This window comes from Pyrgilauda ruficollis, unplaced genomic scaffold (assembly GCF_017590135.1).
Source record: "Pyrgilauda ruficollis isolate IOZ18807 unplaced genomic scaffold, ASM1759013v1 scaffold39, whole genome shotgun sequence".
In the NCBI taxonomy this organism is placed as follows: domain Eukaryota; kingdom Metazoa; phylum Chordata; class Aves; order Passeriformes; family Passeridae; genus Pyrgilauda; species Pyrgilauda ruficollis.
In genome coordinates, this window is record NW_024525378.1 from 92049 (window position 1) to 119885 (window position 27837).

The following is a 27837-nucleotide window of genomic DNA, read 5'->3' on the forward strand; positions in this document are numbered from 1 at the left end:
TTGGGCACAATAACAGCTAAGCTGTTGATGTAGCAGGCTGTCAGTGCTGACATTACAAGATAGTTTTATTTTGCTTGTAAAGCTCATAGGCTCCCTCTCACAGAGTTACTCTTCAGTGATCTGAAGGAACTCCGGTGAAAAGCTCTGGCTAATGGTACCTGGCGAGGTGCTGTATAAAAACCTTGTAACTCTCACAAAGACATGGTGCTCTTGTAGGATGGGTTGTGATGCTGGCAGCCTTGTCCCTGTGGATCACTGAGTTGCTGTGCTGTAATCATCTAGAAATACAGAGCGTTGAGATTTTTTTGTCTGCATGGACTATCTGAGGCTGGGGGAACAAAAAGGTTCAGTAATGCTACTTTTGGTAGCCCTACGTAGTCAACCTTTTAAACACTTAGTTGCTTGTGTTTTGTAAGTATGAGGCCTGCCTGGGCTTGCCTGAGAACTTGAAAGTTGAGTCTGAGAACTCATGATTTTGCAGCTATCGCCTGAGAGCACAGGCTGCCAGGTGAGCGGAGGTGGGTGCAGCTCAGCCTCTGCGCCAGGGCATGCTGCTGGCTGGGGATCAAGGGATTCTTGGTGGCTTTTCAAAGGCTGGGGAAGTGGCAGTCCGTGGGCAGGTGGAATCCCTTTTAGCAGAGGAGCTGAGTGTGAGAGAGTGCTGCTTTTACACAATGGTGTGAAATAGCTTTTCTCCTCTGAAGATTGAGTTTGATCAGGAGGAGCTCTGGGAAAAAATGGTTGTGGGGTGTTGGATGGGAGATAGTTTGCAGATGCTGGGGTTTTGATATCCCTGCCTCTGTTGTGATAACCAGGTGGTTCCTTCCTTAAGGATAAACCAGCATCCTGCTGGTGTCTTGCATTAGTCACAATTCAAAAATGGCTCCTGTGAAATCTGATTTTTCTGGATTTTCTGAATTTCTTTCATTTTCTCCAAAAAACAAGTTATTGAAAGTCAGTTTGTGCCCTTGATTATTGAAAGGGGAGAGTTTGTCAGTGCTAAGTACTATGCTGGGTAAGAAATCCCCAAGTATCCTTAAGTTATAAGGTTCTTGATGTGTGCCAGAGGGTTGTTAAAAACAGAGTGTGTGTATCTGTGTGTTGGAAGGGGAGGGGAGGGGAAGGAGGAGGAGAAGGAGGGAGCATCTTGATGGCTGAACTCATTCCAGTTTTCAACATCCTTCTTGTGCCATTGGGCCAAAACCTGCAGGCGGTATTCCTCTTTTTTAGTCCAGTAGGCCTGTGAGGTTTGTGGATGATTGGATTTCTGCGGGTCTGAACCAGCCTGCAGCTCTGCTGAACCTATCCTGACCCATCACCCCTGCTGGGAACGTGGCCCAAAGCATGCTTCAGCCCACGATTCTTGTGTCTGTGGACTTTTCATGTCTGTCACTATGTAGGGGAGACACTGGCAGTGATATATTCTCTGGCTCTGTCATTGCAGAAGGATGAGCTTTGTGGCACTGTCTTGTACTTTCTGCTGTATGCCAGGTCACTTTTCTCTGGGTTACTGGCAGGTGCTACAAAAGCTTAATGGGTCTCTGTGCTGCAGCAAATACTGAAGGGGAAAATCCTCTGCCATCTGTGCACACCTCTGTTTCAGACGTGGCAGTGGTGGAAATTGCTGCAGTTGTCTTCTTTAAGAAGTCCCCTTCTGTCCAGCTCCCTGCTTTTTCTCTTGTCACCCTCATCCTCAGAGAGCTGGCCTAAAACCAAAACACTTAAAAGCTTATTGCTAGATAGAAAAGAGGAAGGGTAAAGAAAAACCTGCTTAGAAGTTGGCACATGTCATAAGAAAATATTAATTGAATTGTAATTATACCTTAGCCCTTCTATCCCATCTTTCATGACAAAATAAATTAGAAGCTCCGTTCTTATCTAGGTGTTGTCTCTGTAGCTCAGGATTAATGTTTCAGCCCTTTTAGACAGGATCTGAAAACACATTAGCTTGCTGGCTTAGAACAACTGTATTCTCATGTGTCTAGTACTCACTGGCTCCTTTTCTCTGTCGGGTGACAAGTGAAGTATCTGTCCCCTCTCAAGAAACTGCCTCTAATCTCTGAAAAAGGTTTCCAGATGACCCTTTCTCTCCCCTTTTTTCCCTTTACCAAGAGCTCCAGTGCCTGCAATGTGTGGGGCTTTTTGTGTTTGTTTTGTTTGGGATCTTGTGGCCACAGGCAGAGTTCTTAACCTATTTTTCATTTTCTGTCCTTAGCTTTACAGAGAGGTTACAGGCTTCTTCGCTTGTGAATATAAGCCTACAGAAGAACAAATGCTTTTAAAATAGGAATTCCTACGTTAGTGGTGGAACTTCTTTTGAATTATAACTCCATGTAGCCAATCTTCTTTTGTCTTGCTCTGAGTGAAAGGAGATTTTGTTTTTTTCTTCCCTTGAATACTACATGCAGTTTTTCAAATGGGAGGGTAACTATCAGCCCAAATGTGTATTTCTTTTCCAATCTCTTAGAAATTTTGGAATAGTAGAAGATTGCCTCGGGCCTTTAAATGATAGCATTTTGAATTGTTTGTGAAAGTGTGTTTGGGTTTTGTTTTTTTTTACTTTGAAACTGACAGGTCCATGTTTCTGGCTTAAAAGCAGCAGAGTACTGTTTTTCTGTTACTACTATATGAATTCCTGTGAACTGTATGTACTAGTACGAACTAATTTTCATGATTTCAAAGTTGGCTAAATGTACTTGTCATTCCCTGATAGAAGTGCTTTGCAGAAGAACCCTTTGTTGTTGATGAACCCTCTCGGACAATGGAACTTCTGATAGTGGCTGAGGATTGTAAAAGCACAGCTACCTGACTCACGTGCTGACTGTCACATTTCTGCCTTATTAATACTGTCATGTTTTCTTGCATTGCAAACTGATTTACAAATTAACAATAACGTGACTAACATCCTACTACTATAAACAAACCCATTAAGATAAATAGAACCAGTTAATTGTAACCATCTTTTTTAATACTCTCTTTTCCTATCCTGTTTTGACTCTCATTAAATGTTGGTGTTTAGATGGATGCCGCAAATGGATTGTTAATAATTTTTCAATCATTTTCTGATGTGTCCTGAGTAGACGTGATACTGTTATGGTGTTCAAAGACAAAAAGCATGTTTGGGATCAGCTGTGCTCCCTGCTCTTACGAAGTCACTAGCAGCTGAAAGACTGTTTTGGTCTGAAGCACGTGTAGCAGTCAGTGCTTCAGCAAGCCTGCCCAGCTGGCAGAGAGATGTAGCATTCAAACAGCTTGTGGGTGCTTTGTCCTGCTCACGTGTTGTCCCCCCTTCTTAAAAGAAGTGTGCTTGTGCTGTTACATAAAGATCGATGGTTTAAACCTTTTGCATCTTCCTCCCTGCCAAAGTTGCTGGTATTGCATGACTTGCTGAACATGACTGTTCAGCTATGGCAGTGTATTTGAAATGTATAAAGTACATTGTGTATTTGAAATGTATAAAGTGGAACATCAAGCACTGTTAAAACTGCAGCAATAGCAGTAAGAGCAAGCTTACTTTTAATAGCCCCCCCTAAAGAGATTTTAAAGGTCTGGTTCTGCACTGTCTGGTGTTAACTGACAGAGGTCTACAAATAGTGTTTTCCAGACTTGTGTACTTTGATTTCACTCTAACCCTGAAGCTGTACAGGCCTTCTGAAGTTTCAAGAAAAGTTTTCCATGCGTAGCACACTTCAAAATAGATCAAAAAGCAGCACTCTTTTAAAATTCTACAGAATGTTGAAACAGAGTTTAAGTCTGCTTAAAGTTTTTAAGCAGTACTTTAAATTCTTCCAAGTTAAGGTCATACTTGTCATACCTGGCATAAAACTAAAATAAGTGCAGTAAAAAGCCCTGTAACCATCTGATTTAACTTCTGTTTTTGAGCTTGAAAACATATTTGATTATATGCAAACCAAATGTGGCACGGACTCAGAAAACCGCAGTGCTTCCCCCTCTCAAATGAAGACAGCGTGCCACAGTAATAGCAACTTGAGACAGTCTGGATTGTTGCAAAACGTGTCAAGAGAAAGAGACTGTAAACATCAATCTCTTAAGAAGTGTTGCCTCTGTTCCTTTCCCTCCCAGTTTGCTGGGCTTTTCACAGCAGGTATTGTGCTTATTCTGATGTGCTAAATAGCACCTACTCAACTCCTGGTTCCTCTCTCATTACAAACAGATATTTGTTCTTCATAGTAGGATAGCTTTCTGAAGTGGTTATAGCTAGTAACCCTGAGTCTGTCTGCAAGTGCCATGAGAGAAAGTGACCACAGCTTTCAGCTGAGCCGCAACAGCGGGTCCTGTGCATGCTTGCTGCCCTTCAGAGATGAGAGGCCAAACCTTTCAGCTGAAAAGTGTGGCACAAACAAGACATCTTGGGATAGTTCTGTTCAGGTGACAGCTGCAGTAAGCTCCAGCGCAGTGTAACTCACTTCTCTGATCTGTTCTCTGGCGCTGTGGGAGCAGTAGTGCCTTTAGGACATGCAGGGAAGGCTGGAACACTGCTTTGAGCTACGTGGCGTCACAGAGCATGGTGTGGTGGAGGATATGCTCTGGTGCTCAGGTCTGATATTGTTTCAGGTCTGTCTTGTCACAGAAGGATGGTAGTTCCTCCAACAATGTTCCTGAAGCAAGTATACTGGTATGGGCTGGGGTACCAGCTGTGCTAACTGGATGGATGGCACTGACCAGAAAGCTGCCATCTTGTGTTCCAGTATTCCCATGCTTTCCCATTCTTGATCCTCCCTCCAGCTTCTCTCCTGTTTGTAATACTTTTTAGTCTAGTAACTTGGGAATTTCTGATCTGCTTAAAACTTCGTCCAGCCAGTCTGTCTTATGTGAGTAGTCTTCTCAAATTTAGTCTCGCCACACTGAAACAGTCCTAAAGGACACTGAACAATGGACCTTTCAACTTTAAAGAGCACCTCAGAAAATTAAATGTTGTTTACAGCCAAGTCAGAAAGGAATGTCTCCTGTGTGAGGTTAACATACCTGTGGAGCTCTGTCTAACAGGCTCCAGGACTAGCCACCTCCAAGGAGTGCTTCAGAGGTGCAATTAATAGTGCCTTCCTCTGTAGTCCCTTATCATTCGCTTTCTGAGAGACTTTGTGTGCACTTAATCTGAGCTTTTAGGAACCAAGAAAGGTTTTCCAAGGATTCAGTGCTTGCCTCTAATTACCTTTGCAATGGCAGGCCATGAGTTAAAAGATGAAATGTACCTTGGGAGACGTTGCCTTCCTCTAAGTGAAGTCAGAATCTCCCTTTACAGAGGTATTCCCATTGGAAATGCCTGAAGTTCATTCAAGCAGAAATGGCTGGTGAGGTGCACTAGCCCCAGGGCCACCCAGCCTTGTGCCATCCCTCCTGCTTCTGTCCTGCACAGCTGTTCCCAGTCCCCCTTCAGGTCTGGCCAGGGCTGTGCGTGCATCTGCATCAAATTACTTCTCTGCAGCTGTTGCTGGCACCGAGCTCATGGGGAAGCCTCTGGCGGCAGCTAAAAGGCTCTTAAATAAGTTTGCAATCAGCCAGACCCTTACTGGTTGCAGGTTTCCTGTATCCATGTAGATACCTCTCAGTAAATGTTCCGAAAGTGGTTTTGCTCTCGCTGGAGACCTGGAGTAGGGCAGGGCTGCCTTTCTGCAGGAAGCTTCGCTGTTGACCAAACCAGATTGCTTTGTCCCTCTGGGTGGCAAGGTGCTAAATCTTCTTTTTCTCCCTCATGCTGATGGTAACATGCCATGGATGTATGCATCCTGTGCTGTGTTTGTGCTTAAGCTCCATGGTGTGACAGAGTGTGTGTTGCTCAGGACCATCTCAGTCTGCATCATTTGCAAACAGACTTTTTGGTTTGCTCCCAGAGATGCAGGGGACTGGAATAAAAAAGGAGGACACTTGCTTTTGGAAAGGTAGGCTGGGCACTTAAATCACAGATTTCTTTTAAAGGCTTTGCTTTCCTGCAAACAATTGTTTCTTGAAGGAGAGTGGCACTGGAGGTTTCAATATCGGGAGGTGAGGCAGTGAGGAAGGCTGGCAGTGCGCTGCTTGCAGGCAGCGCTGACAGAGGTGGTAGGGAGAAAGCAGCTACGTGGGTGACCTGATAGGAGAGGAACTACTGGAGCAGGGCTGGCAAAGAAAGGGATGATGGTTCCAAACAAACCGGCTGACAAAATTGGTTTTGTGGATAATTATTTCCACAGACTGCCATGCGGCGGTGAGGCAAAATAAGCAGTGCAGTGCTCTAGTTCTCAAAAGTTGTGAAATAAGGCAAGTGAGGCAGGGGAAAGGGTAACTTTGGCTTTAAGTTGCCCTTGAGCTGACAGCCAAGTATCTGTGAGAGTGATTGTGAGGTGCATCTCAGGAGCAGAAAGTGGTCTGACGGTGATGGGAACAGAGAGAGAAGAATTTCTTTTCCAAGTAGATGCAGAAGAGAGAAAAGTGTTCCTTAGCTGAGCCTTGCAGACCCCTGGAGAGGGTTGAAGGAGTTACAAAGGTTGTTCTTTAAACCAACAGAAATGTGAAATGTTGTGTCAGAGAAGCAGGAAAAAGAAGGGGAACCACTCATTTTCTTTGGTAAGAGAAACTATACTAAGCATTTAAGATACTAAAGCATGGCTGTGTTTCTCTGGAAGAGTAAAAGGAGGGAATAGAAGGAAGTATGGCATGTCGTCAATCAGGGAAAAAGTTTGGGGCTGAAGCTAGTGAAATTGTGTCCCTGATGGGATTTCTATGAAGGGCAGACAGAAGAGAAGCTGTCTTGCTCTTGTGACTCTCTCTTGAGAGAAATAGCAAGATCTAAGCAGAACATGAAATCTCACACTTTCCACTAGCTTGATCATTTTAGTGAAGCAGAGTTGCTCCGGAGCAAGCCATTGAAGAGAGAACTTGTTGCAGAGAACATCTGCCTGCTTGGTGGCTTCTTGCCACTAGTGACAGCCACTCTGAGGCTGGGAGCAGAGCCAGAGAATGCTGTGTGAGCTAGGAAAGGTGTAACTGGGGGAGAAAAAGGAAACAAAGAAACAGAGACATGAATGTGACAGCAGAGTTCTGAAGTTCCAGATGAAGTCAGCAAGCACAAAACCATTTACTTTTTCCCTCCTCCTCTTTCTTGCCCTCTGCTCATTCTCACTGATAAAGCATGCCTGATTAGGTCTTCCCAGTTCTGAAAATCTCACATGTAAGCAGAAATTACAGTCTATGCAAGGATGAAAGTGTTTAGTTTTCTTTCTGTTCTTGATTTTTTTACTTCATGGGAGAAGTAGGTGGCTAATGTAACTCGTGTTTATTGCTAAATGTTGCTCTTTGATGTCTTCTTATTACAATAGCCTGATTTCAAAGTCAGCAATAAACTAGAGGGATGGCACCTCATAAACATAGGGCTTCATTTTTGGCTCTGTAAACATCTTGAAACTTAAAATTTAAAGGAAAAAAAAAGAAAATAGTTGCCCTCTTTGCTTGCAAATAACGCCTTCATTTCACAAAACAACAGCTCTCTAAGTAAACAAACCTCAAAATCCTGCTCCCTCATCTCCTCTGACCTCTTGTACCCTTTAGCCAGAAAAAAAGCCAAAGAAAGCAGTTGATTGCTCTTGATCAGCCTGTGTAAGTTTTGATCAGCTAGCTGTGTCTTCCTTTTTCTTTAACACAACTTTTATCGGAACATTTTTCTGGGCATCTGTTTTTGTTCGGGGTTCCTGCCTGATGCAATTTGTTGTGTGCTTTTTGTCATCAAACTGCATCAAATTGATAACAAATACGGCGATTGGCTGATACTTTGAGGAACTTGGGGCGGAGGTTATTTTTGTGAAACAAAATGTACCGTTGCTTCTGAGTTGTTTTTTTCAGTCATAATAAGCTGTCAGACTAAATTCTTTTTAACTTCCCTGTGTTCCTCCTGTCTGACTTCTGCAATACTGGATGCAGTATTTGCATTAGTTAAATAGGCCTAATTTACTTCATTATGGAAAACTAATCTGCTTGTTAAAACTGTTAGTTTATCAAACAGTGAAATACAGTATTGTTCTGGCAGAGACTTTCCTGGCAGACATCAGTCCTTGTGTATCTTTCTGTGAAGGGATATGATAAGATGAACTTCATGGCTTAGCGAAGCAGATCAGTCCTTTTGGCTATCAGAATTTGTAGTTTCTGTAAGATACACGGTGGATGTTATCTTGAAATCCTGGCTGAATACAATGCAGAGCACCCAGTCTCCAAGCTGAGTGGCACTGTAAACTCCACTATTACTGTGATACTCTCTATCAGCCTCATTAGGGATGATGAATGAGCTGAAGCAGTTTTCCCCCTCTTCTGAAAAGACCTGCTGACAATGGTTACTGCCTGTGTGTATGCACAGGGTGAATAAATCAGCTAAACTATTACTACAGTAATACTGACCTTTAAACAAAAAGAAAGTCATTCTCATTATCTGTTTAAATCTCTTGTCTCTTCCCTTCTCTACAGAACCACTTTCTAGCTCCCTTTGCTTTAAAAAGCTGGGTCATGCAGAAAGCACAAGTGAAATCTTTTGCATTTGTTTCTTATTGTGCTATTCCCAGGCAAATGAAATCGACTCTTGGGCTTTCCCAAGGCTGAACATGTGAACAAGTCAATTTGACTGGACAACATTCCTGTCAGACCTCAGTGCCCCAAGCCTGCAAGGGCATTCCCACATGTCAGGCTCCACTGATCAGTAGTTTCCAGTGTGCCTGCAGGGGCTAGGCTGGGAGGCTTGGCCCTTTTGCCAGCTGTCTTCTCATGTGGCAACTTAAGCTGAGCTTTGGGTCATACCAGCCAAGTGCAAGTAACCATCCTTAGTTCTCTCCTCTGTCCTTTTCCATGTCACTTTCCTGCCGGGTGCAGTATCCTGAGCTCTGCCTCAGCTGTGTTGGGCAGAGCAGAATGGGTTCCCCCAGCAGACCATGGGTCCCGGGGGCTGTGTGGGGTGGGTGTTGTACTGCCTGGGTAAGACTGCACAGCAGCTGCTTCCTCCACAGTACCGTGTGTGCTGATGGTCCTGAACAAGCTGTCCAGTAAACAAATGGTTACTGGGATTGGTGTCTGAGTGCCCTGGCATTGTGGCTAAGGGAATCCCAAGGAATCCCGGGATCCTGTTCAGGTGTGCAGAACAGTAGATGCAGCTCTAAGCAAAACTTATAAAGATCTTGTTCCCTCTCCTTTGGTTTATCATGTACATAGGTGTTAAACTTGACACTTGAAGATGGCTTTTTCCAGCTTGAATCTAAGAAAAAGAAAACTTTAGGATACTTTTTAAACAAAAAGACTTCAGCTTTTTCTTTTCAGTTTGAAGTGTGTCCACAGAAGTAAGTTGCTGCTCAGATTTTTCTGGAGAGGAGCAGGGGGTGGAGGACAAAGGAGGACTTTTTTCCTCCATTGGAACCAGCTGTGGTTTGTTCGCCTTTTGTGCATTTGGATGGGCACTCTGAAATCCAAACTGGAACTAGCAGTTAATATTGCAAACAAGCAGCATAATTTGACTAAACAAGCTTTCAGATGATCACAACTAGGCTTTGATGCTCAAGAGTGGGATTTTCATAACTGCGGAAGTAATTTGAGAACATGCTTGTGCCCAAAGCCAGTAGGGTTATGTTGGCTTCTTTTTTTCCTTTTTGCTTGAAGATGATTATGGTGATGATTCATACTTTTGTTAGTCTCCGCAAAAGAGTGGCTTGCATGTATGGTTGATTTAACAGCTGAGAACCTCTAAGCAAGTCATTCTCCATTTTGAGGAAGAATTTGTCTAGAGAAGATTCTCCCCCTTCTTATTTCTTGTGTGTGCTTGTTAGTTTTATGTCTTTGGTTTCTAGCCCTGGTATTGGCTGACTTTGCAAATGAGGTCCTAGTTACAGCCTTACTTGTTCTTGGATTTGTGGCTGTGGTTCCATGTGTTCACGAGTGAGTTAGGATGGCTTTAGAGGTTCAGTTGATGATCAGTAGTTTACTCATATGGTACAGTCTGAAATATTAAATTAAATGTACCAGAAAGGTGATTTAAGCTGTTTAATCTAACTAGATGCCTGTCTTCATTATCATAATTTCCTTGAACAGAGGATCTTTTCTTAACAGGATCTGTTCTTAACAGGATCTCTGCTTCTTAACAGCATACTTCGTTTCTAATATCAGAAATAAGGACCATTGAAATCATCTCCTCAGTCACTTTGACTTACTTAAAACAGCTTCATGGATTTATAACTTTTTCTATTGTCTTGTGCCAAATCACACTCTCCTACTCCTGCTTGCCTTTTTTTTTTTTTTTTAACAAGCACTTAATGGTCTGTAAAGCTTTGAAAATAAAAACCAGTGGAGTGACAGAAAAATTAAAGCCATGAAAACTAACTTTCCTTTCACTGCATGGGTTGCCAGGAAATTCAGGGGTCATGTAGAGTGAGTGTATTTTCTAATAACAAGCTGTGTGCTCACAAACCATGATTCTTTAAAGGTCTTGTGGTTGGGATCCCAGTGGTATTGATGGGAAATGTGCAAAGAATTTTTATAAGGTTGTTTGAATAGCTGAGTAACTTCCTTTGAAAACAGTAGAGTGAATACTTCTGCTTTGGTGAGGAATGGTTCTGTGGATGCCTGAGATGATGATAATGAATGATAGATCTTCAAAGTTAAGTCCTACAAATGCAGTTATCCTCTAGAGGATTTAATGAAAACGTAATATTTTAAAAATGTGATTTTTTTTTTTTTTCATGTGGAACACTTGAGTGTACCTGTGATGTCTTGGTAGCCATGGTTATGTTCTGATGGGACGACCTAAAAAGCCGATAGTAGACTTGCAAGCACCAACACGTGACTGTATTCACCACAGAATAGGTTTGAATAGTAGAAGTTGGACCCAATCTCAGAAGTCTTTTCCAACCTGATTGATCCTGTGGCTCTCTCATTCTGTGAAGAGAGGTGATCTATACCGCGTTCAAATGCCAAACTGGAGCATTGGCCTGTGATGACACATCTGCTGATGCTCTGTTTGCTTTCTCTTGCAGTTTGGGGCAGAGTTCAGAAGGTTCTCTCTCGATCGCTACAAGCCAGGAAAGTTTGAAGACTTCTACAAACTAATTCTTCACATCCATCACATAGCCAACCTGGAAGTGATGATCGGATATGCTGATGTGCATGGAGACCTTCTCCCTATTAATAATGATGACAACTTCTTCAAGGCTGTTTCAAGTGCTCATCCACTGCTCAGGGTTTTTATCCAAAGACAAGGTAAGATGCAGTTTCGTTTCAGTGCCTCAGAGTGTGCTGCAGCAAGGGAAAGAATGGATTTGTGGCACCCATTTAAAGGCCAAAATCATGTAAGAGGCACCTAGGAGCCACCTTGCTCTTCCTCACAGGCACTTTGTTGCAGCTGGCAGGAATGGCATGGCTTCATGGCAGGGAGAGGGACTGCACTGCTGCCTATAAGATGTTTGAAGGATACCATACTGAGAATCACCGTGAGCCCCTTTGCTGTCTGAGGGGAATGTACCTCGTGCTGCTGGTACCCTGTTGTCACCTGAGCATGCCAAGTGCACCATTCTGCTTGGTGGAGGGAGGGGATCTTAGTACTACTGCCTCACATTTAGAGATCTTATCTATCCATCTTTATTGTCAGTGTCATATCCATGCTATTCATGCCTGTGTGTGAATGCACACAGATGTGTAGTTCTGAAAGGAAGAAAATATTGTCACAAATGACATCTTGTTTAACTATGTTAATCTGGCAAATGATGATTTTTTTCCCCTCTGTCCTTATACTAAGGAATGCTGATTCTTCCCATTTTGGAAGCAAACCTTGGGAAGAGCTGCCTGAATGTCAAGATGACATCAGGTTTAAGGCCTGTGTGTTATTCTCCTTAAGGACCATGCTTGGCAGTCTCTTCAGAAGAGGATTGGTTTTTATAATAAGGTGTCTTCTCACAGAGCTCCTTAAATCCCAGGGGAATCTAACACTCTGTTAACACTTCCTCCACAGTGGATTTTTTTTTTTTTCAGCCATCTAGTGATTTATAGCACAGGGCTTTTGGAATTAAAATCTCATCAGCAACAGATTCAGAAACAAGACTTGATTTGAGACTTGGAGCAGTCACGTGGCTTTTTTTGGCCTGGACTCTTGCTGCGTCCTGATAAGGATTTAGCAAGAGGTTCCAACCTGCTCATTGGTGTGAGCTGGTGGAGTGTGTTTGATTTGGTGTCATCAAATACACCTAGGACTGTGTGTCTCCTGTCTGTTCAGAGCATATTTTCTGCCACCTTTTAGATGTGTTTTTTAGATGCTCAAAGAGCCAATTGAGGAGAGGGTTTAGAGCAGTTTGTTTAGTTGATCTGTCTGTCAGGTGAGTGGAAATGTCTATGGGAGAAAACTTGCTCCTCCTTCTTGTGCAGAAAGTGCAAATGTGTATCGCAAATCTGATTAGGTCTTCTTGCGATGCCTGTTAGGGCTTGTGAATGTTCATGGTGGGTCAAGTCATGAGCAATCCTTTGCATGACTTTGTCATGCCTACTTCAGTTTAAGTTTATTCATGTCTCTAGATCAGTCCTGTTCAGAGCACAGGTCTCTACGCTCTGGACAGACTGCTGAAACCACTGACCTAACCCTGCCCTGGAGGGGGTTTGCCACCGAAATACTGATCACAGAAACCGGCAAATCAGAGAACTGTTGTCTACATACAGAAAAAATTCTCCCTCTTCTAGGAAAAGTGTGATGATAATTAAGGTTTCTAACTTTTAACCTTAATGGAAAAGGGCAATATTTCCTTTTTAAAAAGCTTTTATTTTATCTGTTGTTCAGTGGAAAGACTTGTGCAAACAAGTGAAGGAAGACAGGCCTATTCTTCCTCATGTGTGGTAAAGCCTGAAATCTTTCCCAACACACCTTTTCCCTCTATAAAGCTGAAGGGAACAGTAAATTCTGGTCCATCCCTTTGCTTGGTGCTAACTTTCATAGGGGACTCCTGAGGCTAACATTTGAGATTCATACTTGTGGATGGCCCCTAACAGTCGTGCTCATTGCCTTTGCTTAGACAAAGCCTTTAGAAATTTTTCCCTTCAAGAATGAAGGTGAAATCTTCATCTGTTTTTCCTTTGCTCTGCTGGGGTGATAGAGCAGTGCTGGTCCTTCTGCTAGAAACCTGCACAAGAGAACAAGGTGACTAGCGCCAAGAAATCATTGTGCCATTCAGGGGAATGTGATGTGCCTGCACCCTAAATTCTGACTTCAGAGGCAGGAAATTAGCATGACAGGGATGCTAGTAAAATATGTGAGCGGTGCTCTCTTGGGACTTTGAAGGAGACTGCAGAGCATGGGCTCTCTAGGCTGTTGGATCAGGGATCACTGCTTTTCAGTGGGAGTAGTCCTGGGAGCTGGCTGCCAGAGGTTGTTCTCTGTGTTGTAGAGTAGGGAGAGTTTCAGGGAACAGAGCAGAAGTATGCAGGCACAGGAGGACTGAACAGTTGAAGGTCAGGTCTCTTTTTCTAGTAAAGCAAACTGTTTATCAACTGCATGATTAGTCATCCTATCTGTTTTCCCAGTTTATAGCTGAGTTACCCTTTCTCTTGTCAGGTCAATTTCACAGTCATGTTAAAACACTTAAACATTCTCAGAGTGGCAAAATAGGTAACTTAGTCTTTGCACAATAATCAAGCAACAGTTTCCTAGTTTGATGTTTTTCATCTGACCTTAGTCTTGCACTTTTTCAGTTCAAAAGGCTTTCTTTCACTTGTCCCTGGAGGCAAACATTGTGCTTATTGCTTGGACTTTTCATACCAGGTTGGTATCCAGGTATAGGATGGCTGTTTATTCCCCTTTCTCTCTCTTTTTTTTTTTCTTTTTTTTTTTTTTTTTTTTTTTTTTTTTTTTTTTTTTTTTTTTTTTCTTTTTTTTTTTCTTTTTTTTGGTTAAAATCTCCTGAGCGCCAAATTTTTCAGGATCACAGTAGTCCCACACAGGGGATGTTAGTGCTTATTAGCCAGCCATTTTAATAAGGACTGGAATTGGTGTTCCCAGTGTGCTTGCAACAATTGCTGTTGATAGTTTTTTTGTCTTGAAGAATTTGGGACATTTGCAGGTTATGTTTGAGTAAATTCATCTGTAGCAAGTTTTTATAGCTCATAGTGATTTGTCTGCTTAAAGTATATGGTGCTCTTATTTTTTGTCTCCAATACCAAATTACAGTGTGGACAAAAATCCTAATTAGAGAACCAGGCTATAAAAAGAAAAAGCAGTTTTCCTTTGACTTGCTTTCCCAGGCTGCAAGTATGGGTCATGTCCTGTGTTGTGAACTGACGTGGCTCTTTTGGCTTTGTTAGTACAGTAGTGATTTACAGCTGATGCTTTGAGCATGAGGATTTGTTCACTCGGCTGTAACTGATACCAGACATGCACAGAACTCCCTATGGAAGGTGCCTGCTGCTGTGGAAGGGATAGATGTCTCAAAGACCTTAGAACAATGCAGGAACTTGAGGATGTGTTCGACTTGCTCCATAATAACTTTTACATTTTACCCAAGACCTGCATCAAGGAAGGGCTTATCTGATGATGCTGATCATGTTTTTCAAGACTGTTTGGTCTGTGTCTGACTTAAACAACAGCACTTGAAACAATCTCTTGTATACTGCAAAAATATTTAAGTGTAACCTATGAATTCAAGCAGAAACATAAACCAGAAAAACTGAAAGGAGTTAGTGTTACATACTGTGAATGCATTACATTATTTCTTCTATGATTAAATGGAATTAAATTATTATCAAATCTTGCTTTAATGCCTGTCTCACAGAGGCACTATATGTGTTCAAACTGATCTGTATTGGAGCATTCTAAATAGAATGGAATAAGTAGCAGAATTATGATGAGTTCTTAATTGTAAACCTACCTCAGATGACTCCTTGAAATTTGCAGGGGCGTATAAGGATGTAAGTGGACGTCTAAAAGAAATTTGGGAATTTCTCCTCTTTTGCTTGTGTTACCTACTGGGTTGTGTTCAATCTAGTAAGTTCAGAACCTCAAGGAAGCGTGGCAAAATGAACAAGCTGATCACCCTGTGCAGTGCTTTTTTCCAAGGTTTCTTTTTTTTCCAAGTGGGATGTCTAGGACCAAGTGTAGCAAGCAGAGTGAACAGAGTGGTTAACTGAGCACACTGCTGTAAATCTGGGGTAATGATTTTGGAACTGGGAGAACTGATGAAGGCTGCTGATGTCCAGACCTTCACTTCTACCAGGGACAGCCAGGTTTATAGGGTTTGCATGGGCAGTAGCAGAAAATCTGCTGTAGCTCAAGTTGCGAAGGAGGTGGGAGAGGTCGTGCACAGCCCATCTGGTCTCATCCTGATGCCAGACTGAGGTCAGATGAACTCAACTGAGAAGCCTTTCTGTTTTGCCCACAACAGGAGGTATGTTCCGATTCTATAAAAATAACAATAAATTAATAAGGGGGGGGGACTTTGTCAATCGTAAAGCAAATTCTAGATCAAATTCACAATCTTTCCATCAGTAAAGCTAATTTTAAAGCTTTGTAAAGGTTTTAATGGTTTCATTGTATGTGTCCTGCAAGTAGGATGAAGCACTGAAGTGGCAGGTGACAAATTTATATTTCAGGTTAACTTTGTCAAGGATTACACTTCCTGCAGGAATAGGAAAGGCAAAAACAAAAATCTGAACAAGCTGAAGAAGATTCTAATAGCCATTACACTAAACCACACTTCACAGCAAGATGGAGCAGGGCCTTACATCATAAATTAGTAAAACCACACATTAACTGCAGCTGTTAATTGACATGGATGGAAGTTAGAGAAGGCTGATGACTTCTGATATCTGTGTTGTCTTGCATTTTGCAGTCTAGAAAACTGATAGTGTGTAAAAAGTCATCAAGTACCACCTTCAGAAACTTGGTATAAGTGTCTTTTCTTTTGTAGTTATTTTTTTTAATAGTCCATTGTTGTTACAGTAAACCAGCACTGAACACCGGTCATTGCTTTCCTCCTTCAGTGGTTAAAACTGCTGTCTACCATCAGTTCTCACTTAAAGCTTGATCCAAAATCAACAGGGGAAAATGTGCATTTACCTGGTTGGGTTTTGGATTTGGCTTGCTTTAATGTAAAGATTGGAAGATGCTGTTTTTCTTCAACTGCATACAGTGACTAATGTATTTAAACTGCTGTGCCATGCAATATATTTGTGCATGTTCAGAAGCAGTTCATAACTCTGCAATTTGTTATTTACCTGGCAAAGTTTTGTGCAGCTCTAAGTACCAACATCTGTGCTTAGCTTTCTTGTATTATAAAATCAGAGCAATCACACTCAGTTTTAAAATAAGAATGTGCTAATGGGAATCATGCCCAGGTCTGCCTGAAAAAGCAATGGTGGGTTGTTTTATTGTCTTTCATACTTTGAGCAGATAATCCCCAGGAATGGTTGTTGGCTGTCTAACCACATGTGTTAAACACAAAAACTGGCTTTGAGGCAGCAGCTATTTCCAGCTACCTAAAACTTTTAACTCTCTGCTCAGCCTTCTAGAGTGGGTACAGTTACAAAAGTTTGAGTTCAATTCCTTCACATCTTTTTGGTTCTTCAGTGACCCTCCTGTTTGTTTTGCAGCACAGGCATTGGCTGTTTTCTCAAAATGTATTTCTAAGCAAGAACAATGTGATTTTACTGCTGTTGTCAAAGGTATTTTATATATTAAATAATACAGCAGTTTGCAGCACATATTAAGAGAAAATACTGAACTCCTTCTGCTCTTCCTTTTGGTTGAGCTGAACAGATTTTCACAAAAGTCTTCTAGGAGTCTGAGATAATAGAATAAATTTTATTAAAGTGTGCAGAGAAGGTGATTTGAGGTCTTCAGTTTATTTGCTCCAAAGGAGGGCGGGAGGGTGAAGAAGAAACTCTGCTGACACTCAGTGTAGCTCGTGGGTGCACTGGAGGATGTGGCTCTGCTGTTGGTCACTGTCCCAAGGCGCTTCCCTGTCTCCTCTGCCCTGGCACTAACGTGACCTGGTGGCTGAGCTCCCTGAGCCAGCTCTTGAGCAGAAAACAAGTTGCTCGAGTGAGGAGCTAGCATGGGATGGGCAGATTTAAAGCAACTTAACACTGCCATGAAGCCTCTGCTTCCTGGGAGGAAGAACATATCTGCTTCTAGCCTTTGGAAGTGTGCAATTCCACTGCATTTGGAAAGGAGGAAAAGCATCTTGTCTTAGCTTTGACAAGATTAGAGAATGGTGGTAAATTTTGTGCTAGTGTATAGGAATTGCTGCTAGGCTTATATTAAATCCTTTCATGACTTTCTTCAGAAACATTTCTGGTTTTGAGCTGGAGGGGTCTTTGAAAGCTTGTCAAGCCAAGTAATCTTTGTCCCGCTCAAGTCCTTTGATATTTGAAGATAAGTAAAATGCAGCTGTTTGTTCCAGTGAAGTCTGTAGCTTCTCTGTTCCACCTTTCATGTGCAAATGATGACACTGGGTAATCATTACCTTTCTACTGGTTTATTAAGCAACTTTAAAAACACAAAGTTTTTAATCTGGCTTGTCAGACATAAACAAAAAACAGGCTTGGATTTTGTTGCTTGCGTGGCTAGTGATACCTGGTGCCTGAGCAGAGCCAGCGTGAGGCTGCTTCTTTCCTTCTCCTTGAAAACTCCATTTCTAGAGTATGACAATATTTGATTTTCATCACCAGTTACTTTTAATTGCAACCAGAACAGCTGCTAAGGAAGAATTTCAGTGAAAGAGGGATGGAAATAGCATAGTCTACAGCTAAGCTTTGTGGGGTCAGTGGATAGCTGATAGTGGGAACTGTTGCAGAAATATGTGCTGCATAAATATTTGTAGTTGCAGCGTACAGTAAGCACAGAACAGAAGCCCGGCAAAACCAGCAAACATTTGTTGCACTTCCATGTTAAAGCTGCATGGGATTTGTTTTCAGTTTCAAAGCTTAATAACTTAATAATAAATACACATAACCAACTATATTAAGAATAAAAATAGACTTTCACGGTCTTAAAAATTGCATCAAGCAGCACCAGACACTGTGCTGAATTTAGGCTAAAGAAACTTGTTAACAGTGGGAACTCGTGCAGCCTTTAATAGGAGCCTCTCCTCAGCTCCAAGTCTAGCTTCAGTTCCTAACCCACATAAGAGTGAGCAAATAAACACTCTTCTGTCCCTCCAAACGTCTGTTTGTTGTCCCATAGTTGTGGATTGCTGCCTTACAAGTACTTTATAAAACCAAAATACAAGAACTTCCCAATTATGTATATTCACACATAGTCTCAAGTAATGCTATTTCTTGTTTCCTTCCTTGGTTTGATGCTTTTTCTGTAAGATAGTGAAGGTACTCTGACAGGTGGCTTGGCTGTGTAAAAACAGTGAAGAAGACTTGTCAAATGATCCACCTCTGTTATGGTCCCTGTATGAGGGGAATTTTCCACTATTTACCTTTCCTTACCTTAATAGTCAAAACAAGAGATTCTGTTTCCTGCTCATGGCTCAGGTTTTTTCCTGTTGGGCCTCGTTGTCATTTCCCTTCTGTGAGTGATGGAAACAAGTACAATGTGCAGATAATAATGAGAGTGGACAGTCTCTTCTTTGACTCTGGATTTTCCTGACAAGACCTCACAAGCTTGAAGTATCTTTCACACAGCACATAAAGGTACATAGCACAGTGCAAATACAAACATTAACTCAAGATTCAGGCCTTCAGGAATAGGCCTGAATAGGAATAGCTTTTCTGCTGAAGTTTTGAAGTATTCTAAACCCTTAAGTACATTAAAGGTCTTAGGACAACTTAATTGATAGACTCTTGCACTGAAAACAAGCATGCAATGAAGGATATTTCTGCTATGTGTTTGTAGTAGGCATTGAAAAATTAACTCCAAATATAGTTCAACAAATATAATTCCACTCAAACTATTTTTTTAAATTAATGAAACCTTCTCATTTGTCTTCAGTCTGCCTGTGTTGTTGAGATTGTGTGTTTCAAATTTAAATGGGTCAGTATTAACACTGCGTAAGAACTCTGGGTATTTTTCAGCTCCAAGAGAGAAAGCAGTCTGGGGGAGGTTGAATGAACCCTTTCTTGAACCTGGCCCTGATGATGATCTCCTTGGATCTTATTTTTTCCTCTGCGCTATGTTTAGAGTAGTAACGAATCCTGTGGGAATATTAAGGAAACTATTAACCTAGAAAACTTGACTGTTGTTCTTGCTCTTCAGGCCCCTGCCATATGCTGATATTAAGTAACCTCTAAAAGCTCCACGTGAATAACTTCCGCACCACTGATCTTCCCTCCCACCCCCAATATTCTTGTAGTTTTCCTCTTCTGCTTTTTTTCCTGTGTTTTGCTTTTCTCTTCCTCTCAGCTGTTGGCTTTCTACTCCTTGCCTCAGGTTTTTAATTGCTCTGCAACGCTGTTGCTCCCTGGGCAGGAGAATGTGTTAGGTGAAAGCACACAAGTGCTGGTGTTGCTTTACTCCCAGCACTAGAAAAAGACTTGGAGAGCAGTGACAGAACAGGTATGGAAGTAACACTGAGTGAGGAGAATTTGCCTTTTGCTGTGAGTCTTTGACCAGTTAGTTTTCTTCTCTGATTATCCCTTTGCATTAGAAATAATAGATTACTTGAGAATTAAAAGAAAGAGGTTGTAAACTTTTGAAGAAGAATGACTATTTAATTGGAATTGATATATAAATAAGAAATTCTGTACAGTCTGGTGTCTTTAGAAACCAGCTGGAATTCCGTGGAGTTGGGGAAAAGTTCCGTCTGCAAGGACACTGCAAGGCTGCCCAGCTGCTGGTAGTGGCGAACTCTGAGCCAACCTTTCTGCCTCTTCAGCTGCTGAGGGTGAACACAACTGCTTCCTTTAAAGCTGAGTTACCAGCTGGGATTTGAAAACAGCTAAAGCTCTTTCCCTCATCCCTGGATGCCACGAAGGTGTCCTAAGAGGAGGTCTGTTAGTTATGGCCTGGGATGGACGCTGGTGATGACCCGTTTGTTCACTTTATTAGCCTGGTTTAGTATGGCTTTGTGTTCATTCTGCCAAGCAATTTGGTAGTTTTAGTAGTATGATGCAGTGATTTTGTACACAAAGTAATGTAATCTCTACATTTTTGCTTTTGTGTGCTTACTGAGGTTTAGTTTGAAAAGCAGCTGACATGAGTAAAGGGAGGAAAACCCATTGCATTAACAAAACACATTGTGTTAATCAGAAAACCATGAAGTTTCTTGCAGTTTGGGAGAAATTCTTTCTGACTCTGAGTGAATAAATGAATGCTTTATAATAGAGCCCATAAATAACTCCTGGGGTAGTACCTTTGTGGCTAATAAAAATTAAAAATTGAGTTTCCTAAGCTTGTATTCCTTGAAGCAGCATGATTTTAGCATGCCTTATCCTTTGTGGTGGGGGCAGGGGAGTATAAGACATTTGGAGCACAATATGCAACAAGAAGCATTAAAAATCTGGTTTCAGAACGATTCTTAGCTGAGACAAAGAATATCAGTAGCAGGAGGAGTGTCTGTACCTGTATTATTCTTCAGTCACTTAAAAGTGCACTGAACACTAATGCAATGTACTCATTGCATTTTAAAATCCTTGCATGTTAGAGAGAATAAGGTAGCATGTAGGGAGATAACGTTTGTGCATTACATCCTGGTACAGGATTTATCTGTGCTGCTTACAAAATGTGAGATCCTTGCTTCCAGTGTTAAACTTGGGTCATACAGTGCTATGGTTCAAAAATTGCTTCTTCATCCATGAGGTTCTTTAATGAGGGAGTTACTTTTCTGTATGGGTAACCACATGATGTCTCCATTTATCAGCTTGTACCCAAAAGTATCCCAAATGTTTGCCCTGGGCAGACAATAACTGAGGGCAAACTGTGCTGACAATGGTCTGTTAGTGAGCATAACATGTTCATGGGTGACTGAAAATGCTGATACTGGTCATGATTTTTGCTAGATCTGGCTAACACTTCTTGTGTAAATAGACCAAGCCCAGAGGCACATCAGATTACTTTTTTTTAGTTGGTCTCAGTAGTTGTGTGGCTGGTGCCTTTCTGACCTCATCAAGGTATCTGTGCTTGTAATGCGCTGTGACTCTGAAAAACAGGAAATGTTTTTATTTAACTTTATTTAAATTAACTTTATTTAACTTCTGTTGAAGTCTCTTACCTTTTGCTTGTGGATGCAAAGGTGCTGTTGATAGTATTGTGGAATTTTCCCTTCCCTGTTTTTTTGGCTGACTTCAAAGGACATGTGACAGCATTACCTGGCAGCTTTTGTCATCCACATGTAGAGTTAACATTTCTTGCCCTGAAAGAGAGGAATTGAATAGCTGTCTGCAGGCTGTCCTGAGGGTCCCAGCCTGTCCCCCAGAAAAACACTAGTTCCCTGTGCTGTATTTTGCTTAAAGTGGGATTTTATTTCTCCTTCCTTGATATGCTTGGCTACCATACCATAGCAGGCTTCCCTCTGCCACAGCTTCCAGTCACCTGGCAGGGGACATGCTGAGGGTGGTCCCTGTGGGTGTCACAGAGGCTGTTCTTTGCTGTACGCCGCTCTCTGTTGTACAGGCGCTGCTGGGCACTCTGCGGTGCAGACAGGTTTTTAGCTCATCTCACAGGCATGCCATGCCATCTCTGAGGGATGGAGAGAAGAGGAGAGGGGGAGCTCTGGGAGAAGCTGCAGTCTGGATATCTGTTGTGACTGAGTGTGTTCTGCTGTGGGCAGAGTGGCTTGGCAGTACCTCAGAACCCATCTCCTGTCTCTGAAACATTCCCAGAAGCAGCTGGCCACAGGAGCCAGCTCATGGGGTGCAGATCACAGGAAACAGCTTGCTGCAACAAACTTGTCTTCCTTTGCTCAGATGACCCCTGAGCAAGGGTACGTGTCATCTGCATCAACTCTGGCAAGTGCACAGTGGTGGTGAGCAGGAGAAAGGATATTGTTGGAGGTGTGTGCCAAGCCCTGTCTTACTGGTGTCTTCACCAGTGTTGATCACCAGACCATGTGCAGAGCATCCCTGCAGCTAGTTTGTCCTGCCTCTGGATGCCTGGAATAATAATTACCCTCGGTGGATTTTTTTAGCGCTGTACCTCATTCGGTCCCAGTTCAGCTGGTAAGTGGCGGCAGTGTCCCACACCCTTCCTCTCACCAGTTGCATCCTGAGATCCCAGAGCTGTGTTGCATCATGAGGAAGTACTGGAGCTGCAGAGTGTGGCCCAGGTGCCTTTCTACCTTGATGGGTGTCATGCAATGTGTGGGTAGCACACTCCTGAGTCTTGTTGGTCTGGTTTATGGGTGTGTGCTTATCTTGGAAAATCAGAGTTCCTAGCACCATCTGCCTTCAGAAATGTTATTGCCTCTGTTTCAGACCATTTCAGTTCCATGTAGGTGTCCCAAGGGAGCTGAAAGAGATCACTGTGATGAAGATGCTTACGTATGTGCATCCGCAGCAGCTGTGAGAGAACCTGCTAGTGTAACCTAGGTTAGCTGGGCTGCCTGCCAGCATCTCGCGGAATGGTACCTTTCTGTGGCGGCTCACAGCTGGTGTGAACTGGACAATTCCAGCAAACCAGGTCTCCTTGCCTCAGAGACCTCCTGGCACTACCAGGCACATCAGTGTCAGTAACATACATTGCTGGATAGCTGCTTGCACTTGGAAGTAACAAGCAGATGTTGCATCCCTGCTCAGGAGGGATCACTGTGGAGGGAATGCTGCTGGAGGCATTTCAGGGGCTGTGCTGAGATCCAAAGATCTCAAAAGGTGGCTTGCTACAGTCCTGTGTCTGTAAGGTGCACAAAGGCTCTGGCATGGCCTTGCATCCCTCCTACGTGATAGGACTGTGTCAGCTCTGTGCCATGCAGTTATGGGGTCTCTGTCCCTGCTCATTGCAGGGGGGTTGGACTAGATGACCTTTAAAGCCACCTTCCCACCCAAACTCCTCTGTGATTACTCACATTTGGTTCCTGATGTCTTGCTGAGACATTGTTCCCTGCCTCTTAGTGTTTGTACTGTTTCAAGACAAACATAAGATTTGCTTATGTTATTAGCTTTCATGCAGCCTAAAATAAATCAGGAATGCTTATTATTGCATGCAGTGAACCCTGTCCTGTTGAACATGGTGTTTGGCTATGGCACACATGGATCTGTGAGCTGATCCAGAGGTTGGTGCACTTTGGTGCAAAGCATGAGGGCAGAGTTCAGGATCAAAGGGGAAGTCTTGTCCCTGTTCAGGTGCAGCCTGGGTCTCTTTGGGTTCGCCTGGAACCTAACTTGCATATGTGTACTTGGCTGCTTCATTAGCTTGCAGGAGGTCTGATGGTTCTGAGATTGCTGTCTTCATATCTCTGAGGTTTCCTTCAGAATCTACTTCCCACAAACACAAATTTCTAGTAAAATTCAAAGTGCAGGGGAAGAGAGAATGCGCAGGAAATATCTATGGGAAAGATGGGGGGAAAAAACTGGAGGGGAAAAAGAAAAAAGGCAAAACCTCACTGATTTTAAAAAGAAACACTTCAGTTCTAAATTCATCTGCAAAACCTTGCTTCCTAGATCATTTGCCTAAAGACTTTTTCTTAATGTAGTTAAAACAGGAATAATTTTAAAAGAAATAATCAGCTTAACTCTACAGCACTTAGCATTCTCAACCAACTGGCTTGAAAATACAAGTGCAGAAACAGTAGTTGTTCTGAAGAGCAGTTTGGGAGACCTAGGTAGCTGATATCCCACAATCTGGCTAGAATGCCTTTGGAGAAACCCTGTCAGGAAGGCCATCACAAGGAGGCTGGATGTTGAATTTGGATAGTAAAGTACAGTATACAGTTCAAGCATTTTATCAGTGCCAGTGGCACTGAAAATACTGCCATTTGGAAGAAACAGAGTCATTGTAATATTTGTCTACACTTGTTTTTATCTAAATCTCAACTCTGGCAACTTGAATGTCAGTAAAATAAAGTTTTTTTGTAAAGTGTGCAAGAGTAGAGCTACTGAAACATAGCCCCTGAAGTTGCTTGCAGTGTAGAGCTTCTGTGGAGAGCTTTGTTTTTTGCTCTTCAGAGTGGTGCTTCTTTTGGAAACAGAGGTTGGGAGACTGATGATTGCCAAGCTGCCAGTTCACACAAGTGGTGTGTCTGCCAGGGTGGTGGCACAGTCACTGCCACCAGCCACTCCTGAGCAATGTAATCATTTCCATGATAAAGCAGATGAGCTTTTGCAACTTGCAGAAGCCTGCTTTCCCAACAGCCGGAGGTGGATATGCTTCTTTTTGTGCTCTTGTGATGTGCAAGCTGTGTACCTCTTTTTCATCCCAGCAGGAGCTGGGTGAACAGCTTTTACACTGGTCTGATAAGATTTTGTTGAGGACAACAATCATCAGGTGTTTTCAAGACATTTAGATCCCATGCCACTTAGATGTTTTTAATGATGGGAAAAAATACTAAGGAGTTTAAGTCTGTTGTCTAGTGCACCTTCAACTGGGAGGCCACATCGACTGGGAAATAATTGCCAGCTAATAGTTTTAAAATGGTTATGATGAGTAATCTGCTCAGAACGCATGTATACATTTCTGAGTGGTTTACTTTGATTAAAAACACTGTCAAATGCAGAATTCCACAATTTAAAAAAAAAGTTGTTTCCTGTCTGTAATTTTCTTTATGCCTCTCCAAACATCAGCATGGTACCACTGCTACACTCTGCTGCTCTTTATTTGTACTCTGATTCCCAACCCTCCCAAGGGGGCAATGACCAGTAACAATCTGAACAGGTAGCAGCCCAGGACCTTTGGAGGAAGGTGAGGTTCAAAGCTGGTGGGCCAGGTTCAATTAAAGCCCTGTAAAGACTCCGAGGAGAAGAACTGTTCCTCCAAATTGGGTTGGAAGATTCTGACTCCTCATATATGACGATGGTTGTGTCTGACAGCTCAGAGGATCTGATGTGACCAATGCAAGACAAAAACGCTCCTGTCTGTGGGAACTGTCTTGCCCAGATGTGTAAATTGGGAGCTGTTAAACAGCTTCTTCTCTTCAGACGTGGCGTGTTTGTCTGTTTTGAAAGCAAAAGATGGAGTTTAAAGGGAAGTCTTTAAACACAACCACAGCCATCTTCCTCATGGTCATCTCTGTGTGTATTCCTCTGGAAATGCTAAATATGGTATGTTATGCCTGTAGTTTAAGTACAGATTTACAGGAAGGAAGGGAGTTTTATTTCAGCTGTTTTGAAACTGTGTGGTACAATCTTTTTTGTATTGGAATATATTTACAAGAAGTCTTGGGCATATGTTACTCCCTGTGCTCTTCATATGGCAAAAATTGGAGAAAAACATCACTTCATATATCCATTTAGTTACTTTTTTTGCTAGGCCCTCTTTGAAATGAGGAATTTTCATTATTTAAAAAAAAAAAAAACCAAAACAACCAACCAAACCTAACAGTGGTTGGTTTTTTATTTGGTACATTGACTGCTTTCTGCAGCTGCTGGGATGTGTTACATGTCCAGTTTTATTATCTCAGCAGAAGTTGGGTAAACAACTCCTGTGCTGGCATGACACATTTAAAGCAGTCAAAAGCTGCTTCAGAGCACATCACTTCTGTAGGGTACAGAGAGGAGCTGTGCTGTGGGTGTGTGTGTACCTGTATTATCTTTGAGAGGGAGGTGAGATACTTGCTCCTTAAATAACAACTCTGGTCTTAAGCAAGCGTTTCATAATGAAGTTATTTGACTCATCAGCTACTGGGAATAGCCCAGGTCCGTTTTGCTCATGGGGAAACAAGGCTCTGTGGGAGAGGCTTTGTGAAGGCTTAGCACAATTCTCTGCCTGCAACTGCTTTTAGTCTGTGTTTTCTCTTGTGGCTGGAATGCAATGTGGTGGTAAATTGGTTAAGCTTGGAGCATGAGGTCCTCTCCTAGGCTGCTTGTGCAGCTCCATGGTTCTTTTTCAGAAGAAGGAGGAAGAGACCTTATTTTGGAGTGCTGCCACTGTGTCTGCTGAATCATGACCATGAAAACTGCTGAAGGGGGTCTGTGCTAAATAACAAGTGTTCTATGCCAATGGTTATTTTTGGTGGTTTCAATTACAATCCTCCTTTCTCCAAGAACCACACTGGTGTTTGTGTAAATGTATGCTGAACAGCAAACAGCAAAGCCATTGAGTACCAGAGCCAAATCTGAGGAAGAGTGGACACGTTTGCAGCAATGTGCCTGTTCTTCTCAGCTGTTCCACCCTGTGACCCTCAGCCTCTTCCTTGTGTAAACATAGATGGAAACAGTAAGGGACATCTGTATTTAGGAGCAATATCAGAAGCTTAACTGGGAAGAGGGAGCACAGAGGATGGAGCAGTTGTTAGGCTATTCAGGCTTTGTCTCAGTGGGAAAGTATGAATGCATTTAATACTGTATTTGCATTCCTGGCTGGCTGGGACCCAGCACTGACCACGGTGCCTGCTGATGCTGCAGGGATTGCTCTGGCTTTTAGTACATGGATGAAGGAAGAATACTTCAGAAGCTTATTAGTAGGTAGAGAAAAGCAACCTTCTTTTTTTCCTTTCACTTTTTCCTCTTTTTGTTTTTCTTTTTTTTTTATTCTTCTAGCAAGACTCACTGTTTAGACATCTTGTGAATAAATGGAGGAAACTTTTTGACTTCTGTTTTGAGGGGAAGCCAGGAGTGACTAACATTCCTTAATCTGATTTTATTGCACATTCTTGTCTTGGATATGTTTTCTCTTTTTTCCCTAACCAGAAGAAGAAAACAGTCCCTGATGCAAGTGGCTTCTAAGCTCTGTCTTCCTGTAGCTCCACATGTAGCTCTCTGTATCCATTTGGGAGCTGACTTCATATATTGTTTTTCTTTTCATGCAAAAGTTTTCTTTTCAGCAAACTGTGGCTTGAATAAAAACAGGAGGGAGTTCAGATACTGAGAGTCCCTGGTGTCAGCTGAGGCAGGCAGCAGATAATCCCTGCTCTGTTCTGTACATTCATTAGCATTCTAGAAATACCTGACCTGTCTGTTTCCTGATTAGGAGATCTCTAGTCAAGTGCTTATTTTCTCACAGGAAACAGAGTATTCAGAATTTGTCTGGAAAAATTTAGGAATGCCTTTCCATGTACATAACTGGCTTTTTTTCATTTGCACGTGTTGCTGGTCCCTGTTTGTCAGGGACCTCTCTGCATCCTGGTAAAGTTTTTGACACACAAACGAAGCACACTAGCTTGCTCCCTGCACCCCCATTTATTTAAATTTCTGCTTCTTCCTTTAATTGGCAGATGTGGGAGATGGGCTTGACAGGAGTTGAGAGAACTGAAAATTATTTGAAGGGGTGGGTTATCCTAAAGGAATGTGATCAAAGCTGGCTGTTATCACTGAAATATGATTGTTGCTATTGATGCTTGCTTGCAGCTTGTTAAGTCTTATGTATGTGTAAAGTTTCATTTGTGGGCAGATGGCTTTTAAGTCAGATAATGAGTTCTCAGTGTGCTCCCCTAAAGTGAAACACTGCTTCCTTCCTTTCCGTCTGCCCCCTACAATGTGAAGTTTAAAGTCTTCAGCTAACCAGGAGTGCTCCATTCTACCAAAGACAAAATGTGTCCTGTTTGTTTAATAAATAATCAGCTGGCTTTGATTTTTTGGCTTTATTTAGTCCAAGTGCTTGGGGGTGGCTAGATGGGAATGTGGTGTAAGGGGTGGAGACTTCCAAGGAAAAATTCAAGGAGCAGAAAATTAAAGTAGCAGCGTATATCCTCCGTGCAGGCTGGGGAGGCAGCACTGCAGCGCATGCTGTTGCTCGTCGTTTCAAAGAATGAAACAGTGACTTCCAAGAATGTATGTTATAGTTAACATGCTCTTAGCTAGGTAAACTTC

At 42.4% G+C, this 27837-nt stretch overlaps 1 protein-coding gene across 1 annotated transcript in view; it reads left to right on the plus strand.

Moving 5' to 3' along the window:
• The window catches only part of PARD6G (par-6 family cell polarity regulator gamma), a 65075-nt gene that overhangs the window by 2037 nt on the left and 35201 nt on the right, over positions 1-27837 (plus strand). Inside the window, exon 2 of the mRNA XM_041476706.1 lies at positions 10998-11220. Coding sequence (XP_041332640.1) covers positions 10998-11220 — 223 coding nt within the window. The remainder of the gene's footprint in view (positions 1-10997; positions 11221-27837) is intronic.